The sequence below is a fragment of the Theobroma cacao genome, chromosome 4, assembly GCF_000208745.1.
Source record: "Theobroma cacao cultivar B97-61/B2 chromosome 4, Criollo_cocoa_genome_V2, whole genome shotgun sequence".
NCBI classification, from domain to species: Eukaryota; Viridiplantae; Streptophyta; class Magnoliopsida; order Malvales; family Malvaceae; genus Theobroma; species Theobroma cacao.
In genome coordinates this window covers 28395770-28414236 of record NC_030853.1, presented here as the reverse complement: position 1 = coordinate 28414236, position 18467 = coordinate 28395770, and the positions used below count along the sequence as shown (strand labels likewise).

The following is an 18467-nucleotide window of genomic DNA, read 5'->3' as shown; positions in this document are numbered from 1 at the left end:
CCTAGTTCATAGTTTGGAAGAAATATCAGAGTAGAAAGATCTGATCGGGACCATAATTATCTGAAAGCAGAGAGCAGTGAATAGTTTGAAAGCACTTGGAGCGTTAGGAGCGGGGAGTTAAAAAAAACTTGAAGAAAAGAGTTGAATCAAGATTCTTACAAACGGAAGCTGAGTCTTGATGTGTACGCATGTCTAGTCATTATCCTCAATGTTGTGTGTATAAAAGACATGACATAATTAGGTGTACAAAATTTTCCTGTTTTGTTGTCTTTTAAATTCCTAAGAGAGGAGGGCTGTTCCATTTGTGGGTGAGGGTGACTGAGAATTAGAGGCGACAACAGATAATAAAATTAGCATGGGCTTTGCCCACTTGATCAGTTCAAAGGCAAAATGAGTGGAGGATTGGATTTTGCCTTGTCAATTCAACACATGGGTATTTTTTTTATTTAGTTTAATCATTTTGGCAGACCTATTCCTTATTACCATCAGACCAGTTAAGAACAAATTTTCAGACTAAATAGACTCATTCACCCATAATTTTCCTAAATCTCACTTGCTTAACAGAATGTACAAGCTCCAAATCACCTTATCTTATTGTGGTAGCCAAAGCCAACCTCTGAATGATTTGAATTGGGTTAAATGTTGATTAAAAAGACAAAGGGTTCAAAAATCTATAATGGGTTCAAAGCAAATTATGACACAGAAAAATACAAATTGCACAGCAGGGAATGAATGATCATCTTTGCATTTGTATAAAGGAAAGGGCATCTTGTTAATTAATGTGAAGCCTTTTGTTTCTTTCCTTCACTTTTGAAAGCTGTAGGGCTCTTGCCAACACAATCCCTATATTCAAGTGCAAGCAACCCATAATCAAAAAGTTTTATTTAAAAAAAAAAAACAACCAGCCCCTGGTTTCCACTTTCCTCATGCAAAGACAAATGGGGCCAAAACCTACCATACTTATCTTTTGAATCTTTTTTCTTTCCTTTATGCTTTGAAAAAAAAAATGATGAGAAAGCCAAAACCCAAACCCAAGAATTAATTAAAAACAAAAAAAATTCATGTTTCATAGATTAGAAATTTGTCACAAATCCATTAGATTTGTGTTTCTTTTTTAGTATAATATTGGAACTTTAATGTGGCAAAGACAATTGATTTCACCTTTAGTGAACTTCTTTTCATGATGTCTATTGAAATTATTGTATCTCTTTTCTTTTGGGGGGTTGGAACATGGGCTACTAATTTTAGCTTTTGGGAAACTCAAATGCCTTTTAATTTACCAAATAGTAGTAGAGAATAAGGATTACTTTTTTGTGACTTGAGGGAAAAGTTGCAGACTTGAAGAATATTTTGGCTTGGTGATCACATATTTTTGAAAATTGCTACTAAGGAAATGAGGAGGTCCTACCTTCATAATTGAATGTTTCTGTTCGCTTGGAAAAATCCTTATCTCAAATCTTTATTAATGTACTTTGGATCTTGTTTTCCCCATAAACTTATCTCTTAAAAGTCCCATAACTTGCTTTATCTTCACTAGTCTATATATTTAAATCATCTTATTGCTTCCTACTGTCAAGTTTGTTGACCTTTCTTACTCTCTGCTTAATAGGTGGGTGGGTGGGTGCTTCACTGCTTCCTTTCACCCCTATATTTCAGTTGTAATAAGAAAAGGATGTTAGGTTCAAAACAATTCTCTTTTAAATTTGTTTGGGGAAGAAAAATTGAACTCCATTTTTGTTTCTTAGAGTTTAAGGTTTAATCTTAGACAAACTAAGATTAAATCAGGTAAATCAATGAGGGGAGTAAACCCAAACTCAATCCTATTATTGTTTTCTAGGAATCCAAACCATGTAACGTCTGGAAAAGGCTATTGTGATTTGACAGTGGGCCAAAAAGTATGAGTCATTTTGCATCAATTCATTACAGATGAAGGAGGCTTATGAATGGGTTTCAATTAAAACTAGGTCTCTCTCTTTCCCTTCTACATGTGTTTCTCTTAGAAGATGTGAGGACTCTAATCTCTTGCTAGACCCCTAAACAATGGCATTACTGAGTCTTTCTGAGTCTTGGGGTCTTGGACAAGCTAGTATTTCAGTCATCAGTCGTTGCATTGGCCATGACTATAGGTATTTCTTGCTTTGAATTTCGGTGATAATAACAAAATCTCATGACCACATTCTAAGTCTATTATTTAGCTTAGTTTTTCTTATTTATTTAATATCAAATTTACCATACAATGGAAGTTAGATATATTGGAAATGGATTTGTTGGGTGGGAAAAGTAATATTTATGTTCTTTTTTGGGTAATGAAAAAGATTGTGATCAACATGCGAATGTAAGCTTGTCAATTTTTAGTAAGCTGGCAGAAGTATAACAGATAATAGAATTATCCATTCATAGTTACAAGAAAAGCTAAGGGAAGTGTTAAATATATAACCCGATTTAATTAGAAAGACTTGCTCGGAAGATATGATTTGTTATAACGTAATTATACATCCTTCCTATTCAAAGAACAAAGAGTTTTAGCTTTGTCATGTAATTATATTTGGCACGATTTAATTTAAAATTAAAAACAACAATCAAATGCAATTTTATTTAATTACGTTAATGAATTTGATAAATCAATCGAGATAATTTATGCATGATTAACCTTACTCTTGACATAAAAAAAAAAAAATGAAGCTTCATAAAACTCTACATTCAACAATTTGCAATGTTGGATTAAACTGTGCTCCACCCTCAACAAATAACTAGTAGAGCTGTCATTATTATAGGATAAAGATAGGCATTATAAAGAAATGGAACCTGGTTTAATATGTAGCATTGCATTTGGAGCAAATTTAGTGTATCCTTTGTAAGCAAACTACCCTAAACCAAACCAATACATTTCCAACCCACCTCTTTAATTTAATCAACCAATCAATTTATAAACAAAAAAATTACAAAAACAAGTCTATTTTATACTTTTTCTTATGAAGAGTAATGGGTGTAGGCTATGTTGATGTCATCATGTCACAAAACCAAACTTTGGTCACCACCCCAAGGAAGCTTTCCCTATGGCCTATATTTAAGAAAGGGTCATCCTCTGTACAACCAATTAAACCAAATAGGGGGCAAACGTCACAAAGTAGTCCTACCATTTTCCCCCCCTTATCTTCTCCTCCATAAGCCCTCATTTTGTTGGCCTAACATACCATTAAATTCTTCGATAACCTAGTCAAATCTATCTCCATCTTATCTTAAGAAATCCATACAATAATATAATCTTGCAAATCAAGACCCCATATTATCGTGGATGATGAAGTCTTTGAAATTTTTAAATCTTAAATTCGAGTCTCATAATGTACGAGTTTGATCTGATTTTACATACAAATTAAAGCAATCCAAATCAACTCCCATGTTAATTACTCTTTTCTCTTTAACTATTTATTGAAAAGTTGAAGCTAGTGATAAACAGCCGGTAATATAAAATTAATGTGGAGGAGAAAGAAAGAGATATTATTTTGTCAATGTATGTATCACTATCATATCATTAATGTAATGTTTTTGCCTTTAAAAAATCTACATATGTTAGAGATTAAGATTCCGTAAGCAAAGGACCCACAAATTTATATATATATATATATATATATATATATTNCACAATTATATATATATATATATATATATATATATTTATACTTGCCTTGTTATTGCCTATGTTGTTTAGGCACATCCATAGGAGATTAAAGATAATCTTTTCTTAATCCCCTCATAATCATATTAAAATTCGAGTTGGTGGATCAAAAGATTAAAAATTAATGGTGATTGCATGTTGGCAAGCAAATTTAACAATGCATCATCTGATTTCGTGATTGTTGATGGTTCCTCATGAAATTAATTAAAATCTCCCCTTCATTATGGAACAAACCCACCAATATTTGGCAAAGAGATTAGCTAAATTATTTTCTAATATAGTTGACTTGAAGATAATAATAAAAAATCCATGGCAATGTAGGAATATCATGGCTGGAAAATGCTTAATTGTATCATTATTCTTTTCTCTTCTCTTCTTCACACAAGAAAACATAATATCATAACACTACCCTGTTTGTTTGTATCAATTACAACAAAGTTGGTGTCTAAAACTATGAAATTTTTTTTTTCCCATTTTAATTAATAATGGAGATGATGACTGATGAGGACATAAAGGTGTTAGATAAGGGAAGCTACATGTGAAATGATGGCTATGTCTTTGTCCTCCCAACACCAAAACCCACCCTCTTTTTAGGACTGTTGTGCTTGGATTCTTCTTTTGGGTATTTCCCCCCCTTTTTTTTCTTTTAATCGGGCAAGGCCAAACAGAACTTTGTACTAACATTGTTTTCTTATCACACTGTAACAAAAATAATTGCATAATTTAACTGTTTCACGGTTCTGTTCTTATAGTATTCAAGGTTGGAGGACTCCATTATACATGTTTTGGCCCACTTGTGGGGTAGGTTGAGTGACACATCTATTCCATTATGCTTAAGACATCATCAATCCTTTCACAAATCAATTGTATACTTCTATGTTATAGAAACAATTTTATTTTGTTTTATACGTACATACACCCTCTCATTTTAGTCTCCTTTTTTTTATTTTTTTTATTTCTAATTTTACAAATTTAAAGTACAATGATTTTAATTAGACCTTCAGAATGTAACACTGACATTGTAAATTAGTCGCTGAATGGAGGACAATTCGGGATTTTACGAAGAGGTTAGTCAGCTTTGGTAATTTGGGTAAAACCTATGAACGTTTTGGATTTTCTAAATAATATTAGGAGGTGTTTCGGGATTTTTCTTTTTTTTTTTTTTCAAGATGAAGACAAGACACAAATAAGAAAAGTAAATTAGAGGCCAAATAATTAAGCATAAACCTCACACGTGTCGTCGATTTAATAGTGGCTTAGTGAATCAAATATTATCTTTCAAAAATTTACGTTTGCATTACTTATGATATGACACTTTGTAATTAAATAATAATACATGAGAATGCATGGATAGAAACTTTATGAGGAATTATTTATGTTTTTTTTTTTAAATGAAACTTGTTAACAAAATCAGTTGCAGCAGTTCAGCAGGTGTTGCATAGGCTTTCAAGTAAACCTGCAGAAACCCTTTTTGTAGGTGTATTGGCAAATCTGAGCATCAAAACAAAAGAAAAAGGTGGGTCCATTTAATCATTCAATTGAAGTTTGATGGCTCTTTGAGCCCACCTACATGTAAGTTGCGCTATGGACATAACTAATTTGAGCAGACAAGTCATTACCCAATACCCATCTCAGTTTCCTTTTAGAATAGAGACAATTCATAATTTTTTTTTCTTCTTTTTTACAAAATTTTTAATATTTTTTGTAGTTTTTAAATTGAAAATTTGGAAGTAAAATGAAATGGGGTATAAAAGTAGAAACATGAGAAATTACTATAGTCAGTCTCTGGTGTGCCAATTAATTGAGTATCTTGGTTTTTAGCAATGATTAGATGGTGGCGAGGAAAAGAGACAAGGAAGAGAGAACAAATGTTGAGGTTTAAAAGCGGTGTCCTCAAATTAAAAAGGCTGGAAAAATACCCAAAATGCAGAGATGCAGGCAGTGTCCCTGCATGCATGCATGCCTGCAGGGAAGGAGAGCATCTAAGCCATCTCTGCATATATTGCCAAAGCACTCATGCTCTCTATCTAAAACTGCACTGCAACAAAAGTGTCATTCTTTAGTTTGTACCTTACCACTTTCTTTTTCTTTTTCTTCCTTTTCACTCTTCCAACTTTTTACTTTCTTGTGATGTTTTCGAGTGAAAAATGAGTTTCTAGTTTCTCCCATACAACAAACTAGTGAGCTTGGTGTTAGCGATATAAGTGTGGACTAAAATTCAACTTTCTAGTTTCACCTCTATTTCTTCTTCCTTCTTTCTTTTTTTTTTTTTGAAGAAAATGAATATCGAGAAAATAAAAAATTATATGATTATACCGAGAACCAGCTTGTTGTAATTATGATTTAATAATAGAGTTGTAATTTTTTTAAAAATTTACTTATACTAACATAGCAGTTTATGTTGTTAACCGAATCTAATGAAGGCGAATTCAAGTGGCAAACTTAAAAGCCTAAGGCCAATCATACAGGCCTTAACACTTGTCATGGTTGCCCATTTGTCGGCCCAGTTTTGCCCCTTTACCCAGAAATCCTTCCTTTCTCTTGTTTCCAAAATGTAACTGGGTACTTGCCATTAATTCAGAACTTTGAAATAGTCGAGCTCTGATCAATGTCAATGGCTTCAATGCTTCAAATATTTAACAAATACCAACTCTTAACGTTACTTGATATTCAACTTTGGAGCATTGTGTGGATGGGTGAAGTCATTCAAATCAACTAGGAAAGGATGAATGAGTGGATAAAATGTAGGAATTTTACAAAAAGCCTGCCTGCAACTGCAAGTGTTGATTAGGCATACATAGATTGAAAACAAACAGTTTTATTAAACATAAATTCTAGGTGAATAACAAAAATACTAACATACATGAGCTCCGTTTGCCTTTGAAATCCCAAGACAATCATCAAACAGACTGAAGAAAATTACAGCTCTGCCTTTCAGGTTCAGGACTACATTTTATAACACTATCAAAGTGAAATAAATGCATTATAAATTGTGCTGGCATGCCCCAACCACAACACCATGAAACATCTAAAGTAGAAAACTGTGAGATGTACCTTATAATGTAGATTTCGCTGCTGTCCTTGCTGCTAAGAGGCATGGGCGGTAGTTGAACTGATTGTGATTGCTCTTCATTTTCCTCTGGCAATAAATTTCTTTCTAACAGTAATCAAGTTGAACTGATAGTGAAGGGTGCAGGAAGTTTAATAGATAAAAACAGTCTAGAGGCAGGGTTGAAAAATGACCAGAATCTGAATCATACTGAGTTTTCAAGGAACATTCATGACTTGGATGGACTGCAACATGTCTGAGACAGCAATTACAAGGTCACCTGATTTGATCATTCCCCTAGCCTTGAGTAAGGAGAAAGTCTTGTTAAGGTTGCTTTCCATATCATCCGAGAAGCTCAGACGGAAGGGTATCAGACCCCACTGTAGGTTCAAACGCCTGCGGACAGAAGTTGTGGTTGTAAAAGCAAAGATCGGGCAATCTGGTCGACAACGTGATAGAAGAGATGCCATGTGGCCTGTCTTCGTGTAAACAAAAAGGGCATCCACCTCTAAATTGTTAGCTGCAGATCACAACCAAACTCACATCAAGACCATAATTAAAGAAAACTCATGATGAAATATTAGCTCCTGTTTCTTGAGTTTCATAGGCAAAGCTGAAAAAGGATAACCAATCAGTTCGTTGGTGGTTGACATTGTGTCATCTACTTATCTAAACCATAGATTATTATCACATCTTTTGGGAAAAAAAAATGAAGAAACAGAGGATAACAAGACAGAATGAACACCAGGACCATCAGGGGAAAAGTGGGGAGGTGGAGGAAGAGAAGATCACCAATAATAATCCCAGGACAAAAGTTGTTTGCAATTAAACATTTATAAAAGCTTATTCAATTCACCAGATTTTAGGAGACAATGAGCAAACTATACAGGCTATCACAAATTCACCAAGATACTTTCAAAAATGAAGCTATCTAGTATCTACCAATAATTGACGTTGATTGCCTTCTAAATTTGTTATCTGAAGAAGAATTATTAACATTTTAAATAAGCTCAATAAAAGCAATACTCTCATATTGAAACAATGAACTTATGAAAGTTGCCCAAATCATCCAAATGCCCCAACCAAAACATAATCACGTGAGGAAAAAAAAAAAAAAGAAGGAATAGACGACAGAGATCTACAAAGATCCTTTACATGACTTACACCCACCTTACCAGGGAGTAGAAATTTTTGCCTCAAATACTCAAAGAGTAATTCCATGTATATCGAACATGCAACCGAGTTTTAAAAGTCTCAAGATGCACAAAATTCTTTCCACGTTTGGCAAAAGCCATTCAATGAAGAGAGAAGCCACATAAACAACAGATATAAATTTAAACATGAATGCTTGTGCCAACACATAGGTGTGTGTGTGTGTATCAGAACCAAAGATTCTTACCCATTTTGGCTGCAGAATTACAAATCTCTTCTGAGATACTATCTGCAAATGAAGTTCCTACATCTGGCAGTTCCATAGCCTCATGGCGTTTTTCCTCCCTCCACCACTTCTCTATTCTCACACTAACACTTCTCAGAACAGCCAATGCCTTTTCGGGGAATTGCCCCATAGCTGACTCACCAGAGAGCATTAAAGCATCAGCTCGCTGCCTCACCGCTTCAGAAACATCAGCAACTTCAGCTCGAGTGGGTGTAGGGTATTCAATCATTGATTCAAGTAGCTGGGAGGCAACGATCACTGGCTTATTTAGCTGCCTGCATAGCTGGACGATCCTTTGCTGGGCTGATGGAACCTGTTCCAAAGGTATCTGAGCACCCAAGTCTCCTCTTGCAACCATAGCTCCATCTGATGCTTGGATAATGTCTTCCAAGTTCTTTAATGAGTCAATACTCTCTATCTTTGCAATGACAGCTATGTCACTGCATCATAATATTGAGATGCCATTTTCAGCAGACATGTTATTTGGAACACTAGCATATATGTTAGTAAAAGAGTATTAAGTTTCAGTCTCAGTCTCAGTTTCTAATTTGCAACTGTTGAAAGTGCACATGCATGTATGTCAAAAGTAGAAGCTGAGAAACCTTTCAAAAATATCAGAATTGATCCAAACTTCTGAGCGTACAAGGCAATGTATGACACTTACCTACCACGTGACCTTGCAGCAATGTAGCTTTTAAGATGATTAATCACTTCTGCAGATTTGACAAAGGATATTGCAATAAAATCAACACCTTCTGCTATCCCAAAATCAATGTCCAACCAATCCTGAAGTGAAAACAAAGCTTGATCACGCAACCAGCCATTACGTTTTTTTTCTAGATAAGTGCTTCACCAGAAACAGATATACCACCATGCAGGTGACCAACATTGCTACAGAACAAGAAGGTAATTACATGAATGTTACACATGCATCAAGACATAGGATAAAGACACGTGCTTAAATACCTGAACATCACATTTTCGAACTCATGAGAACGTACAGAATAAATAGTGAAAGCAGACCCCAAAAAACACTAATGCTGGGGTTCAAAGAGTTGGATTAGCTACCCTATCACATTTGAAACAAATTCGTGATTAATTACGAACTTTTTTTTATTAACTTTAAATATCCTTGGACGTCTTTTTGCAACATCACGTAAGCCAATTCCTTATAATTCTTTATGGAAAAAGAAAGTGCCATATACGTTGTTCTTGCATTTAAAGAAGTGCAAGACAATATTCAACAAGTTAAAACATTTAATATCAGCAAGTAGAATATACTGTACTTCAGACAAATGCATGTATGATTCAAAGAGATGCCAAATCCTATAATATCAGTAGTTCTTAATGTATGATTCCATTGTTACCGTATGTGACCAAAGACAAATTATAAATATCTTTGGATCAAACTAACTTTAACATTAGCTAAATCATTCAATACCACGTAATTAAATTCAAAAAACCAAAAAGAGAAACAAGTAACAACCTTGGAAGAAATGGTAGGAAGCATAGCATTACGCTCGCGAACAAGACTCCCATCCCTCCAGAAAGTCAAGTTAGCTCGCGGAAGCAACAAGCCGGGATCAGTACACCTACACTTAACATCAGGACCAATCTTCTCAATCACCTCAAACCTCACCATCCCACCATCAACCAAAAGTTCATCCCCGACTTTGACATCTATATACCAACACCAAAAAATCTTTATTTAAATCACCAATAAATCAATTTGCTTATAATTACTTATTTTTTGACTAAAAATTAAGATTACGAACCTTCAGCAAAACCGTCATAATTTACATTAATTGTACGCTCTGGCCGGGGTGATCCGAAAGCTCTAACACTAAATGTCCAGATTTCACCATCCTACATTCGCGGATAAATATTACACAATTAATGAAATAAAAAAAGTTTCGATTTTTATAAAGATTCTCTCCTTTTAATTCGTTTTTTACCTCAGCTTTGGCGGAGGCAGCGCCACCAAGATCACCCATGTGAATCTCGCTACCTTCAGTATCCATCATAATAGCGACGGCGAAGCCTTTCTCTTCGTTGAGTCTTCTCACGCGTTCGATCACTCTTTGATGCCACTCACGAGTGCCGTGGCACATGTTGATTCGAGCTACGTTCATTCCTCCCACAGCCAACGCTTCCAGCTGCTCGAACCCGCACGTGGCTGGACCAATTGTGCAGACAAGCTTCGTCCGCCTCGTGCTCCGGAATCCATTCTCCTTCAGCTCCGCCTCCGTCACGGCGTCCACTTCGATCGCCGCCGCTCCCGAATCCGACGGCGCATGAGAAAGAACCGACCCCACGTTGTCCGCCGATAAAACCCCCGAAACTCCGCTCTGGCCGTTTCCAGAAGCCAGGACTTGCGATGACGTGGCATCGAGATCCGAAGATAAAGATTTCGTGATCGTGATGGAGTGCTTTTTGCTCGGGAGGTTAATTACCGGGAACCGGGTATAGGACGTTGCCGGAAGTTTCGAGATTGTGAGATAAGGAGAACGGGAGGGAGTGAAGAATTTGAGGGACTGCGACATTGTTACCGGGAAAGAAGACGGTTGCCGGAGGCGGGAAATGTACGGAGCAAGTGAATGGGAGTTTCCCTTTATTCTATCGAGTTTTAAGGCGAATTCGAGAGGGAGAGAGGCGGATAAACCGAAGAGAAGAACCCGGTTTGGAGCTTGGGAAATGTCGCCAAGTGAGCAGGCAACTGACAAAACCAAACGTTGTTTTCTGCTGTTTGCCAAACAGAGCTTCCACGATTTTTCAAGCTTAAAAATCTACTAGCACTGTGTTACTCGCGGTAGTAGGTAGTGGGGTTTGCGAATTGGGAGTGATAAGAAGAGGTCGGGTGCAATCTTTTCCATTACGTGGCTAATTGTAATTGGTTGAATTAAGGGATGTAAGAGATGAGCTGGGCTGTTTAAAGGTTTACAATTAGATTAAATCACTGGAGTGAACCTGTAAATGAGCTGGACAGCTGGGCTTAAAAAAGTGCCCAATGCCCAAATGGAGATAATTTGGGCCTTGGTGACGTGGATGGATCAGATCGTTAGAACATAGTCGGTTCTCTGGCCCACTGAAAAACCCGAATCCAAAAAATAATTGGCGAAGTGGCCACGTAATCAGCACTAGGCATACACGTCACCAGCGACCGTGTCAAGGACAGCAAATGCCCCTCCCTTTCTTTCTCCTTTCTTCCCCGCAAACAAAATTCCTCCTTTCTTCGATCATTCCCCAAAAAAGAACAGAGACAAAAAAAAACCAGATCGGAATTTCTCTCTATTCCCCCGAAGAATCCAGTTCTCCTCCTTCACGATCCACTCTAGCCCCTCCATCACCACCGTCGTTCTTATCATAATCACAACCGAATCTCCCAATCGAGGTAAAAAGAAAAAATGAAAAATTTTCTTCTTAGATCCGTTTATTTGATCGATTTATATCAAATTTAAGATATAAAGAAATATGTTTTTTTTGTTTTTCTGAAGGTAGTCGATAAAGATGGGAGCTTTCGTATCGAAGTTTTGGTTCATGCTATTTCCCGCTAAGGAATATAAGATTGTGGTGGTGGGGTTGGATAATGCAGGCAAAACGACGACGCTTTACAAGCTTCACCTTGGAGATGTTGTTACTACTCATCCTACTGTTGGTAGCAACGTTGAAGAGCTTGTTTATAAAAACATCCGCTTCGAGGTAATCTTCTTCTTCCTTTTTTCTTGAGATTTTATTTCCAATTTCAAGATGATTTAATTTCTGGGTTTTCATTTTTTAATTTTTTTTTATTTAATTTTGTGGAAATAGTTTCTTTTTCTTTTCTTTTCTTTTTTTTGAAGAATTTGATGGGTTATAGTTTCAACAAGTTCCCCTTAACGGGCCTATTAGTTTCTATCGCGGGCTTGTCTATTGGCGCATTGGTTCAATGGTTTGAATCTTTTTTATAGCTTTTTGGTATTGAAGGAAAAGTTGTAAGGGTTAAGTTAAATAGGTTGAAGCTTGGAAATTCTTTGTTTAGTTTCCATGTCGAAATTATATAGCCACCAAAATTGGAGTTTTTGCTTACTGTGAACCATGGTGAATATCTTGTTGAATGTGATTTTTTATGAGCATTATAAAACGAACCCTCATATCTGATTTTGAAGGGAAGTTAGTTAGTACATAGCTTTTGGAACTTGTTCGATGCACAATCTTAGGCCAAGGGTAGCTCTGATCTTTGGTCGGGATGCCTTTGTTTGGAATTATCTTCGTAATGGTTTAGGGAACTTGGAAAGCAGATTATTGTCGTTTTCTATTGGAGGAGGTATTTTTGTGTTTATATTTGGCAATGGAGGTGTGGATTATTGTAGGAAGCTGATACAGTATTTAGTCATGCAATATGGCTATGGCTGGATGACTGTGATGTGTCACTTATCTGTTTTACCCATTTTTGTTCATCCATGTGTGCGTGTTTATCTATAAATGAATGATGCACCAAGAGGCTTGGTACCATCTGCTTTCAAACCTATACGCTTCTTTTACTGTTTCCAAAAAGATGCTACATAGTTTTCTGAATGAAAGCCGCGTTACGTGGTTTCATTAGAATCTATGTGTACCCTATACGAAGTAAACATTAATCCCTTTTCCATCATAGGTCCTTTTAAAAGAATGTTTTGGCTGTAAGCAGATTGTATTGAAAGGGCACATGAATGTTTCTTCATGTATAAAATGTGTCTTGAAAGTATAGAGATCTGAGAGGAGTTACATAACATCAATTAGGCATATACTGCCTTTGTTCATTATGTTGGTTGGGAGGATTTGATCTTTCTCCACACTTGGTTTTCTTCTTCATTTAATTTAGGTTAATTTGTTTTAATGCTTTTCTTATTTGCTATATGCTCATTTTGCAAAAAAATAAATAGAAAGCAAAAGGCAAGACATAAAACAATAAAAGGAAAACAAAAGACAATAGCAAAAAAGTAGTAAAAGCATCAACCAAATGCAGCCTTAATTGTCCAAGTTGAATTGCTCTCTCTCTCTCTCTCTCTCATCTAGTTTTCAAATTACTATAATATGAAATCACTTAATGTCAGAATGCTGTTTAGCTAGTGAGCTTTGACTTTGACTAATTTAATCTGGTCACTTAGATCTTGTTCTTGCTTTGGTTTTCAACTTGTCCTTCATGGAGATCCAATTTTCAAGCAATCCATTGATAGTAAGATTTATCTTAAGTTTTTTTGTTTTCTAAAAAAGAATTTGAGATCACAACCTCGATATAATGTAGCTATAATTTTGTTTCATTGAATTAAGTGCTAAGCAAAAGTGAAGGAGAGTAGAGAAAGTGGTGAGAAGGGTGCATGTGATGGTTTCATTTAGATTTTACAAATCTGCTGGGCGCCTAAATATTTCTATTTGCTTCAGGTCTGGGATCTTGGTGGGCAAGAAAGACTAAGAACATCGTGGGCAACATACTATCGCGGAACTCATGCAGTTATTGTGGTGATAGACAGCACAGATAGGGCCAGGATCACCATTATGAAGGATGAGCTCTTCCGGTTGCTTGGACATGAGGATCTGCAGCATTCAGTTATCCTTGTGTTTGCAAATAAACAAGACCTCAAAGATGCAATGACGCCTGCTGAGATCACTGATGCCCTTTCACTTCACAGCATAAAAAATCATGATTGGCACATCCAATCCTGCTGTGCACTTACTGGAGACGGGTTGTATGATGGTTTAGGGTGGATCGCCCAGCATGTTACTGGGAAAGCACCAAGTTGAGAAGGGGATTATCAATCAAAGAGAGCTCATTCTTCATATATTATGGATTTGGATGACTGAAACAGAGTCACCTCTTGTGTACCATCTCCTGTATGAGCTATTTCTATTAAAATTTGTAGATTGTACACATTTCAATTTGCCTGAAAAAAAAACTGACATTTTCTGCACAATCAAGCTTTTCATCTAACAATTGTCAATGAAGAAAATGTTGCTATAAATTGGATTCAAAAAAATTGCTGTAAAAATTGTCATTTTCTGCACAATGAAATATCTCACAAACATCTGAGATGGCACTATTGCTCTCACATTTGTAACAACTCTGTAAGTCGAAGCCTCTGGAAATTAAAGATAATAACAGTCAACTCTTCAAATCAGCAATACTATCACAGTATCCAACATTTGCAACCTTGGGCGTCCTGGGGGCCTTCAAACCATCGATCCCACAAGGGATTTAGAGGGCCATTTGTTCTGCCAACCAATGATGAAGACAATTTTCAGGTATTGTAAGAAACATTTTAGGAAGAATTACCACAAAAGTGAAAATGGAAAATAGGGATGTTAAATAGATGCATTACACTGGGAGCAGTGGATCAGGTCTACTTTCTACATTACTCAGCATCCTGTCATGCACAATAAAATAAATTAAAATCAGCTTTGCCCTAAATTTTTCTGCTAAGAGTGGAAATAAATACCAAGTACTCTTCATACTCACTCCTTGCATGCAGCTGATGCCTTCTCCATCCTTTCTATCTGCTCCAGCTCCTCCTGTGTACACAGAGCATTATGGAAGGTCAATAATAATAGCAAGTATTCTAATATTGATAGTAGGATTAAATCAAATCATCAGATACCCATAGACCAAAATAGCATTTTATGTTCTAATCTTAAGCATAGATGGCTCCGTGAACATTTTCCACCTGTCAATATACAAGACTGCATACAGTTGCAGATATTGGAACTGATTCTCAGCATAAAACAAAAAAAAAATAAGTATGCGAAAGCAACTCTAATTTGATTAACAAATTAAGTTGCCTTCCAATTTGTAAAAGAAAGAAAAACATAAAGTAATAAATCTCTAATTGACCCAGAGAAAGTTCAGAAAAATGTCATAACAGTAGAGGCACATTGACTGCAGCAGGAAAGGCAAAGATGTGAAGTCACAAGCAGGGAAACATAAGTCATACAAAGAAGTGGGAGTGATTGTAGTATGAGGGAATTTGGAAAGGAAACCTACAACAATTAAAGTGCCTTAATAACATGAAAAAACAATACGTACAATTGAATTTTTTTCCCATCATGCTTGGGGTATGCAAACAAAGAACCTGCATGCTGTGGATATAAAAGAGGGCAATGGCAAAGCAATAACATCCATATTACAAGTTAGCATAGATAATAGTGAAGCTTCTCTTTGCTGAAGGCATATTTTATTCCAATAGATTATAAGTGCAGAATACCATTTTTTGTTCCCAAAAAGTAAAAAAAAAACACGGAAATGGAAATACAAACAAATCAGATATAACTAACTACGGCAACCATGTATCTTATTGGTTACAACCGACAAACCAAAATGAAAGTGTGATGACTTGTAAATAACCCCTCGAAAGTGAGCATAAATTAACCAACTTAATTAGCCAGAAAGGGCTCAAAAATAAAATTTCAGAATATGGAGACCTACCTAGCTGCCTAACAGGAACTACAAGTTCTTAAAGTCCTTCTATCTCAGAAAGAATCTACAGTTAGATGCCTTAAAATATTAGGGCTTCTACATGGGTTAGTGACAATTACAACTACAGAGCTGAGAACAGTAACAAGAGCGGTTCCAGTAAACAAAGAAGCAATTGAATGGTCAATTTGAAACAAGTCTACCAAGGTCCTGCTGAAATAAACCAGAGAAAGCTCACTTGATGGAAGAGAAGAAAAGGGCTACTGCAATTAAGAGAAATTCTTTTGATAGCAGAAGGCTTAACGTTATCGTCAAACCAAGAAGCCACTGTTGCACTGAAGGTGATTTAAAGCAATACTATGCACTTCCCATTTTCCGGATTTAATACCCCTGACCAATCAAAAATAAATGAATCCAGGGTATCCCTGCCTGTCTAGCAAAAATAAAGTGAAAATAATTTCTTTAGATAGCAAAAGCGAACAGGATTTAATTCAAGGTCTGGCGTTTGCTCCATATCGAACTTGAAAATTCCAAAACAAGAGAAAAAACTCAGGTGACTTGAACAGAGAAAACAAACAAGCAATTGATGCAGTATGTCTACAATAAATAACATACTGGCAGTACCCACAACCTAACTTCAAGATTTATCAGTTCAAATTCACAAAGACAATCAGATTATCAATCCAATCCAAAGCAATTACAAATCAAACACCCCAAACAAGAAAACCAACATTGCAGTAGCTAAAAGAAAAACCCAAAAGTAACAATAATAATAAAAGAGAGATGATCTTCTTACTAACCTCTAAGAACCTAGCTTCTTGCTCTAGCCTTTTGAGTTCAGCTTGTATCCTATGCTTCCCTCTAGTATCAGCTGCTTGAAAAGATTGAACCCGTTGGGGAATCGGAGTCACCACGGATTGTGACCGACCCGATTGCATCTCCTTTATAACACAATTCAATACAATCCAAAAGCAAAAACCCCAAAACGCCAAAGCTTTAGTTTTGGACAAAGAACAACCTTTGAAGAAACAAAAAAGAAGTGCCAAAAGTTATAGCTCTTTAGCTTGTTGTATCAGAAAAAACATGAGAGCAGAGAGGCAAATAAGGATGCCCCAGAAATCTTCACGGACCCCATAAAGCTTAAACTTAGTCAACCAAGTACTTCTCTCTTTGAAAACAAAAACACAAAACAAAACAAAAAACAGAGTACCCTCTTCTTTTTTTTTTTTTGTCTTACAAATGGATCTGTGGGGATTGGCTGAGAGTATTGAAACAGAGTTTTTTTTTTTTTTTTTTCTTTCTTTCTTTCTCTTCTGTTTCTGGGCCTTAGAGAGGAAAAAAGAGATGAAAAAGAAGGAAACCAAAAAAGAAGAGAGGGCTTTTAAAATTTTAAAATTTATTTTTCCTCTCTCATTTTCTGTGTCTTTATTTATTTATTTATTTTTGTCTCTTTCTGTTTTTTCTTTATCCCCTGTTTTTTCCCACGCCATGTTTCCTACTTTCACTTTTCGAGTGTGAGTTGTAGGCTCTTGTTGTCTTCTCGGATTTGGTCCCTTCATTATTCCTTCTAATTTTGGGATTTTGGGATTATTTTGGAATTATGAACTCCAAATCTTAAGTTACTTTTTTAAGGATATTAGGTGAAAAGTTTTCACCTAATCAATTGGATTTCATTCCTTTTGCTTTTTGAACAAATCAATTTAATTTGGAATTGATTTTACATTTAAATCTATTAATTTCTACACTATACTATATCAATCTTTTTTTTATCTATTACATATGTATTTGTTTATAATATAAATCAATAACATAGGTAACATTTGTTCATAAGAAAATACATAATAAATTTTTTTAACTAGATAAAAAGTTTAATTAAAATCAAATTGAAATTAATATTTTTTTTAATTTGGAGAACGAAGATTTAAATTTTGTTTTTTAAATAAAAGATCATATACAAACCAATAAATTAATATTTTTATTTTATTTTTATTAATTATTTGAAAAAAAAAGAAAAACATTAACGTGACTTTAGACCATAGTCATGAATAATTGATGTTGCAAAAAGGAACATTGATTAGATTATTTCTTTGAAGTTGTCAAATTAGCAATGATAAATTGAGTTATCAGTCAAAGATGACTTTGTAAATGACTCTTCCATCCTTAAGTTGTTGATGAGGAAGAGAAAGGTTTAAGTGCTTAAAAAAAATCTCTAATCTATTTTATTTCATTTAAAATTTTACTTTTAAAATTTATTTTATTATTTTATTATATTTAAATCTTATCTTTTGATTTATAATTACAAAATTTTTATATTAACGAAAAATTAATAACGATAAACCTTCTTATTAATTGGTATTTTTTATCAATATAGCACGTAACACAATTTAATGACATTATCACATTACAATTAATGCATAATGAGTGAAATATTTTTTCATTTCACATCAATTTTTACAGAGTTTATTAAATCACCTCATATGTCATATAAACAAAAAATATTAGTTGATGTTGAGTTTAACAATTATTACTTTTCTATTGAAGATCAGCTGGTATTACGGCTTTGTGAGTACAAATAAAAAAACAAAGATTTTTTTAATATAATAAAAAAGCATTATTTTCATATAAAGTGAAATAAGAAAAAGACGAAGAAGGAAAGAAAAGAAGAATATACTATTATGGTATTAAAATATCTTAGGATTTTAAGAGAATTGTAACTTAAGGAAAGATGTATATCGTTTAATTATTTTTTAGACTCTATCAATAAGTTGTAAGATGTTAATATTATGCAATAATAATAACATTAATTATGCCATTCAAATTAAAAATAGTTCAAAGTGTTTATCGTTATTGATTTTGAATTATCTTAAAATGTTACTATATA

At 34.9% G+C, this 18467-nt stretch overlaps 3 protein-coding genes across 4 annotated transcripts; 1 reads left to right on the top strand and 2 right to left on the bottom strand.

Moving 5' to 3' along the window:
- LOC18603091 (pyruvate kinase isozyme A, chloroplastic) lies at nucleotides 6467-10948 on the bottom strand. Its single transcript, XM_007034854.2, has 6 exons — nucleotides 10119-10948; nucleotides 9939-10029; nucleotides 9650-9843; nucleotides 8828-8949; nucleotides 8125-8603; nucleotides 6467-7245 (listed from the first exon to the last, which is right to left on the bottom strand). Exons 1-6 carry the CDS (start codon nucleotides 10704-10706, stop codon nucleotides 6944-6946), a joined length of 1776 nt encoding a protein of 591 aa, XP_007034916.1. The 5' UTR covers nucleotides 10707-10948; the 3' UTR covers nucleotides 6467-6943.
- On the top strand, nucleotides 11343-14141 carry LOC18603090 (ADP-ribosylation factor-like protein 5). 2 transcript variants are annotated; one of them, XM_007034852.2, is made up of 3 exons: nucleotides 11343-11554; nucleotides 11658-11862; nucleotides 13564-14141. In XM_007034852.2, exons 2-3 carry the CDS (start codon nucleotides 11671-11673, stop codon nucleotides 13921-13923), a joined length of 552 nt encoding a protein of 183 aa, XP_007034914.1. In that variant the 5' UTR covers nucleotides 11343-11554; nucleotides 11658-11670; the 3' UTR covers nucleotides 13924-14141. The 2 variants fall into 2 exon arrangements, with proteins under 2 accessions (XP_007034914.1, XP_007034915.1); XM_007034853.2 differs by having other exon boundaries at nucleotides 11354-11554; nucleotides 11662-11862.
- On the bottom strand, nucleotides 14100-16908 carry LOC18603089 (guanine nucleotide-binding protein subunit gamma 2). Its single transcript, XM_007034851.2, has 4 exons — nucleotides 16387-16908; nucleotides 14636-14688; nucleotides 14499-14543; nucleotides 14100-14391 (listed from the first exon to the last, which is right to left on the bottom strand). The coding sequence occupies exons 1-4, from the start codon at nucleotides 16522-16524 to the stop codon at nucleotides 14307-14309; spliced, it is 321 nt and encodes a 106-aa protein (XP_007034913.1). The 5' UTR covers nucleotides 16525-16908; the 3' UTR covers nucleotides 14100-14306.

Coding starts and splice junctions, on each gene's coding strand:
- LOC18603091 (XM_007034854.2), bottom strand. CDS start 10,706: ATGTCGCAGTCCCTCAAATTCTTCACTCCCTCCCGTTCTCCTTATCTC. Junction 9,844..9,938: donor TTATGACGGTTTTGCTGAAG/GTTCGTAATCTT, acceptor GTTGGTATATAG/ATGTCAAAGTCGGGGATGAA. Junction 8,950..9,649: donor TTCCTACCATTTCTTCCAAG/GTTGTTACTTGT, acceptor TTTTCACTTCAG/GATTGGTTGGACATTGATTT.
- LOC18603090 (XM_007034852.2), top strand. CDS start 11,671: ATGGGAGCTTTCGTATCGAAGTTTTGGTTCATGCTATTTCCCGCTAAG. Junction 11,863..13,563: donor ATAAAAACATCCGCTTCGAG/GTAATCTTCTTC, acceptor TATTTGCTTCAG/GTCTGGGATCTTGGTGGGCA.
- LOC18603089 (XM_007034851.2), bottom strand. CDS start 16,524: ATGCAATCGGGTCGGTCACAATCCGTGGTGACTCCGATTCCCCAACGG. Junction 14,689..16,386: donor AAGAAGCTAGGTTCTTAGAG/GTTAGTAAGAAG, acceptor CTGTGTACACAG/GAGGAGCTGGAGCAGATAGA. Junction 14,392..14,498: donor CCTGATCCACTGCTCCCAGT/GTAATGCATCTA, acceptor ATTGGTTGGCAG/AACAAATGGCCCTCTAAATC.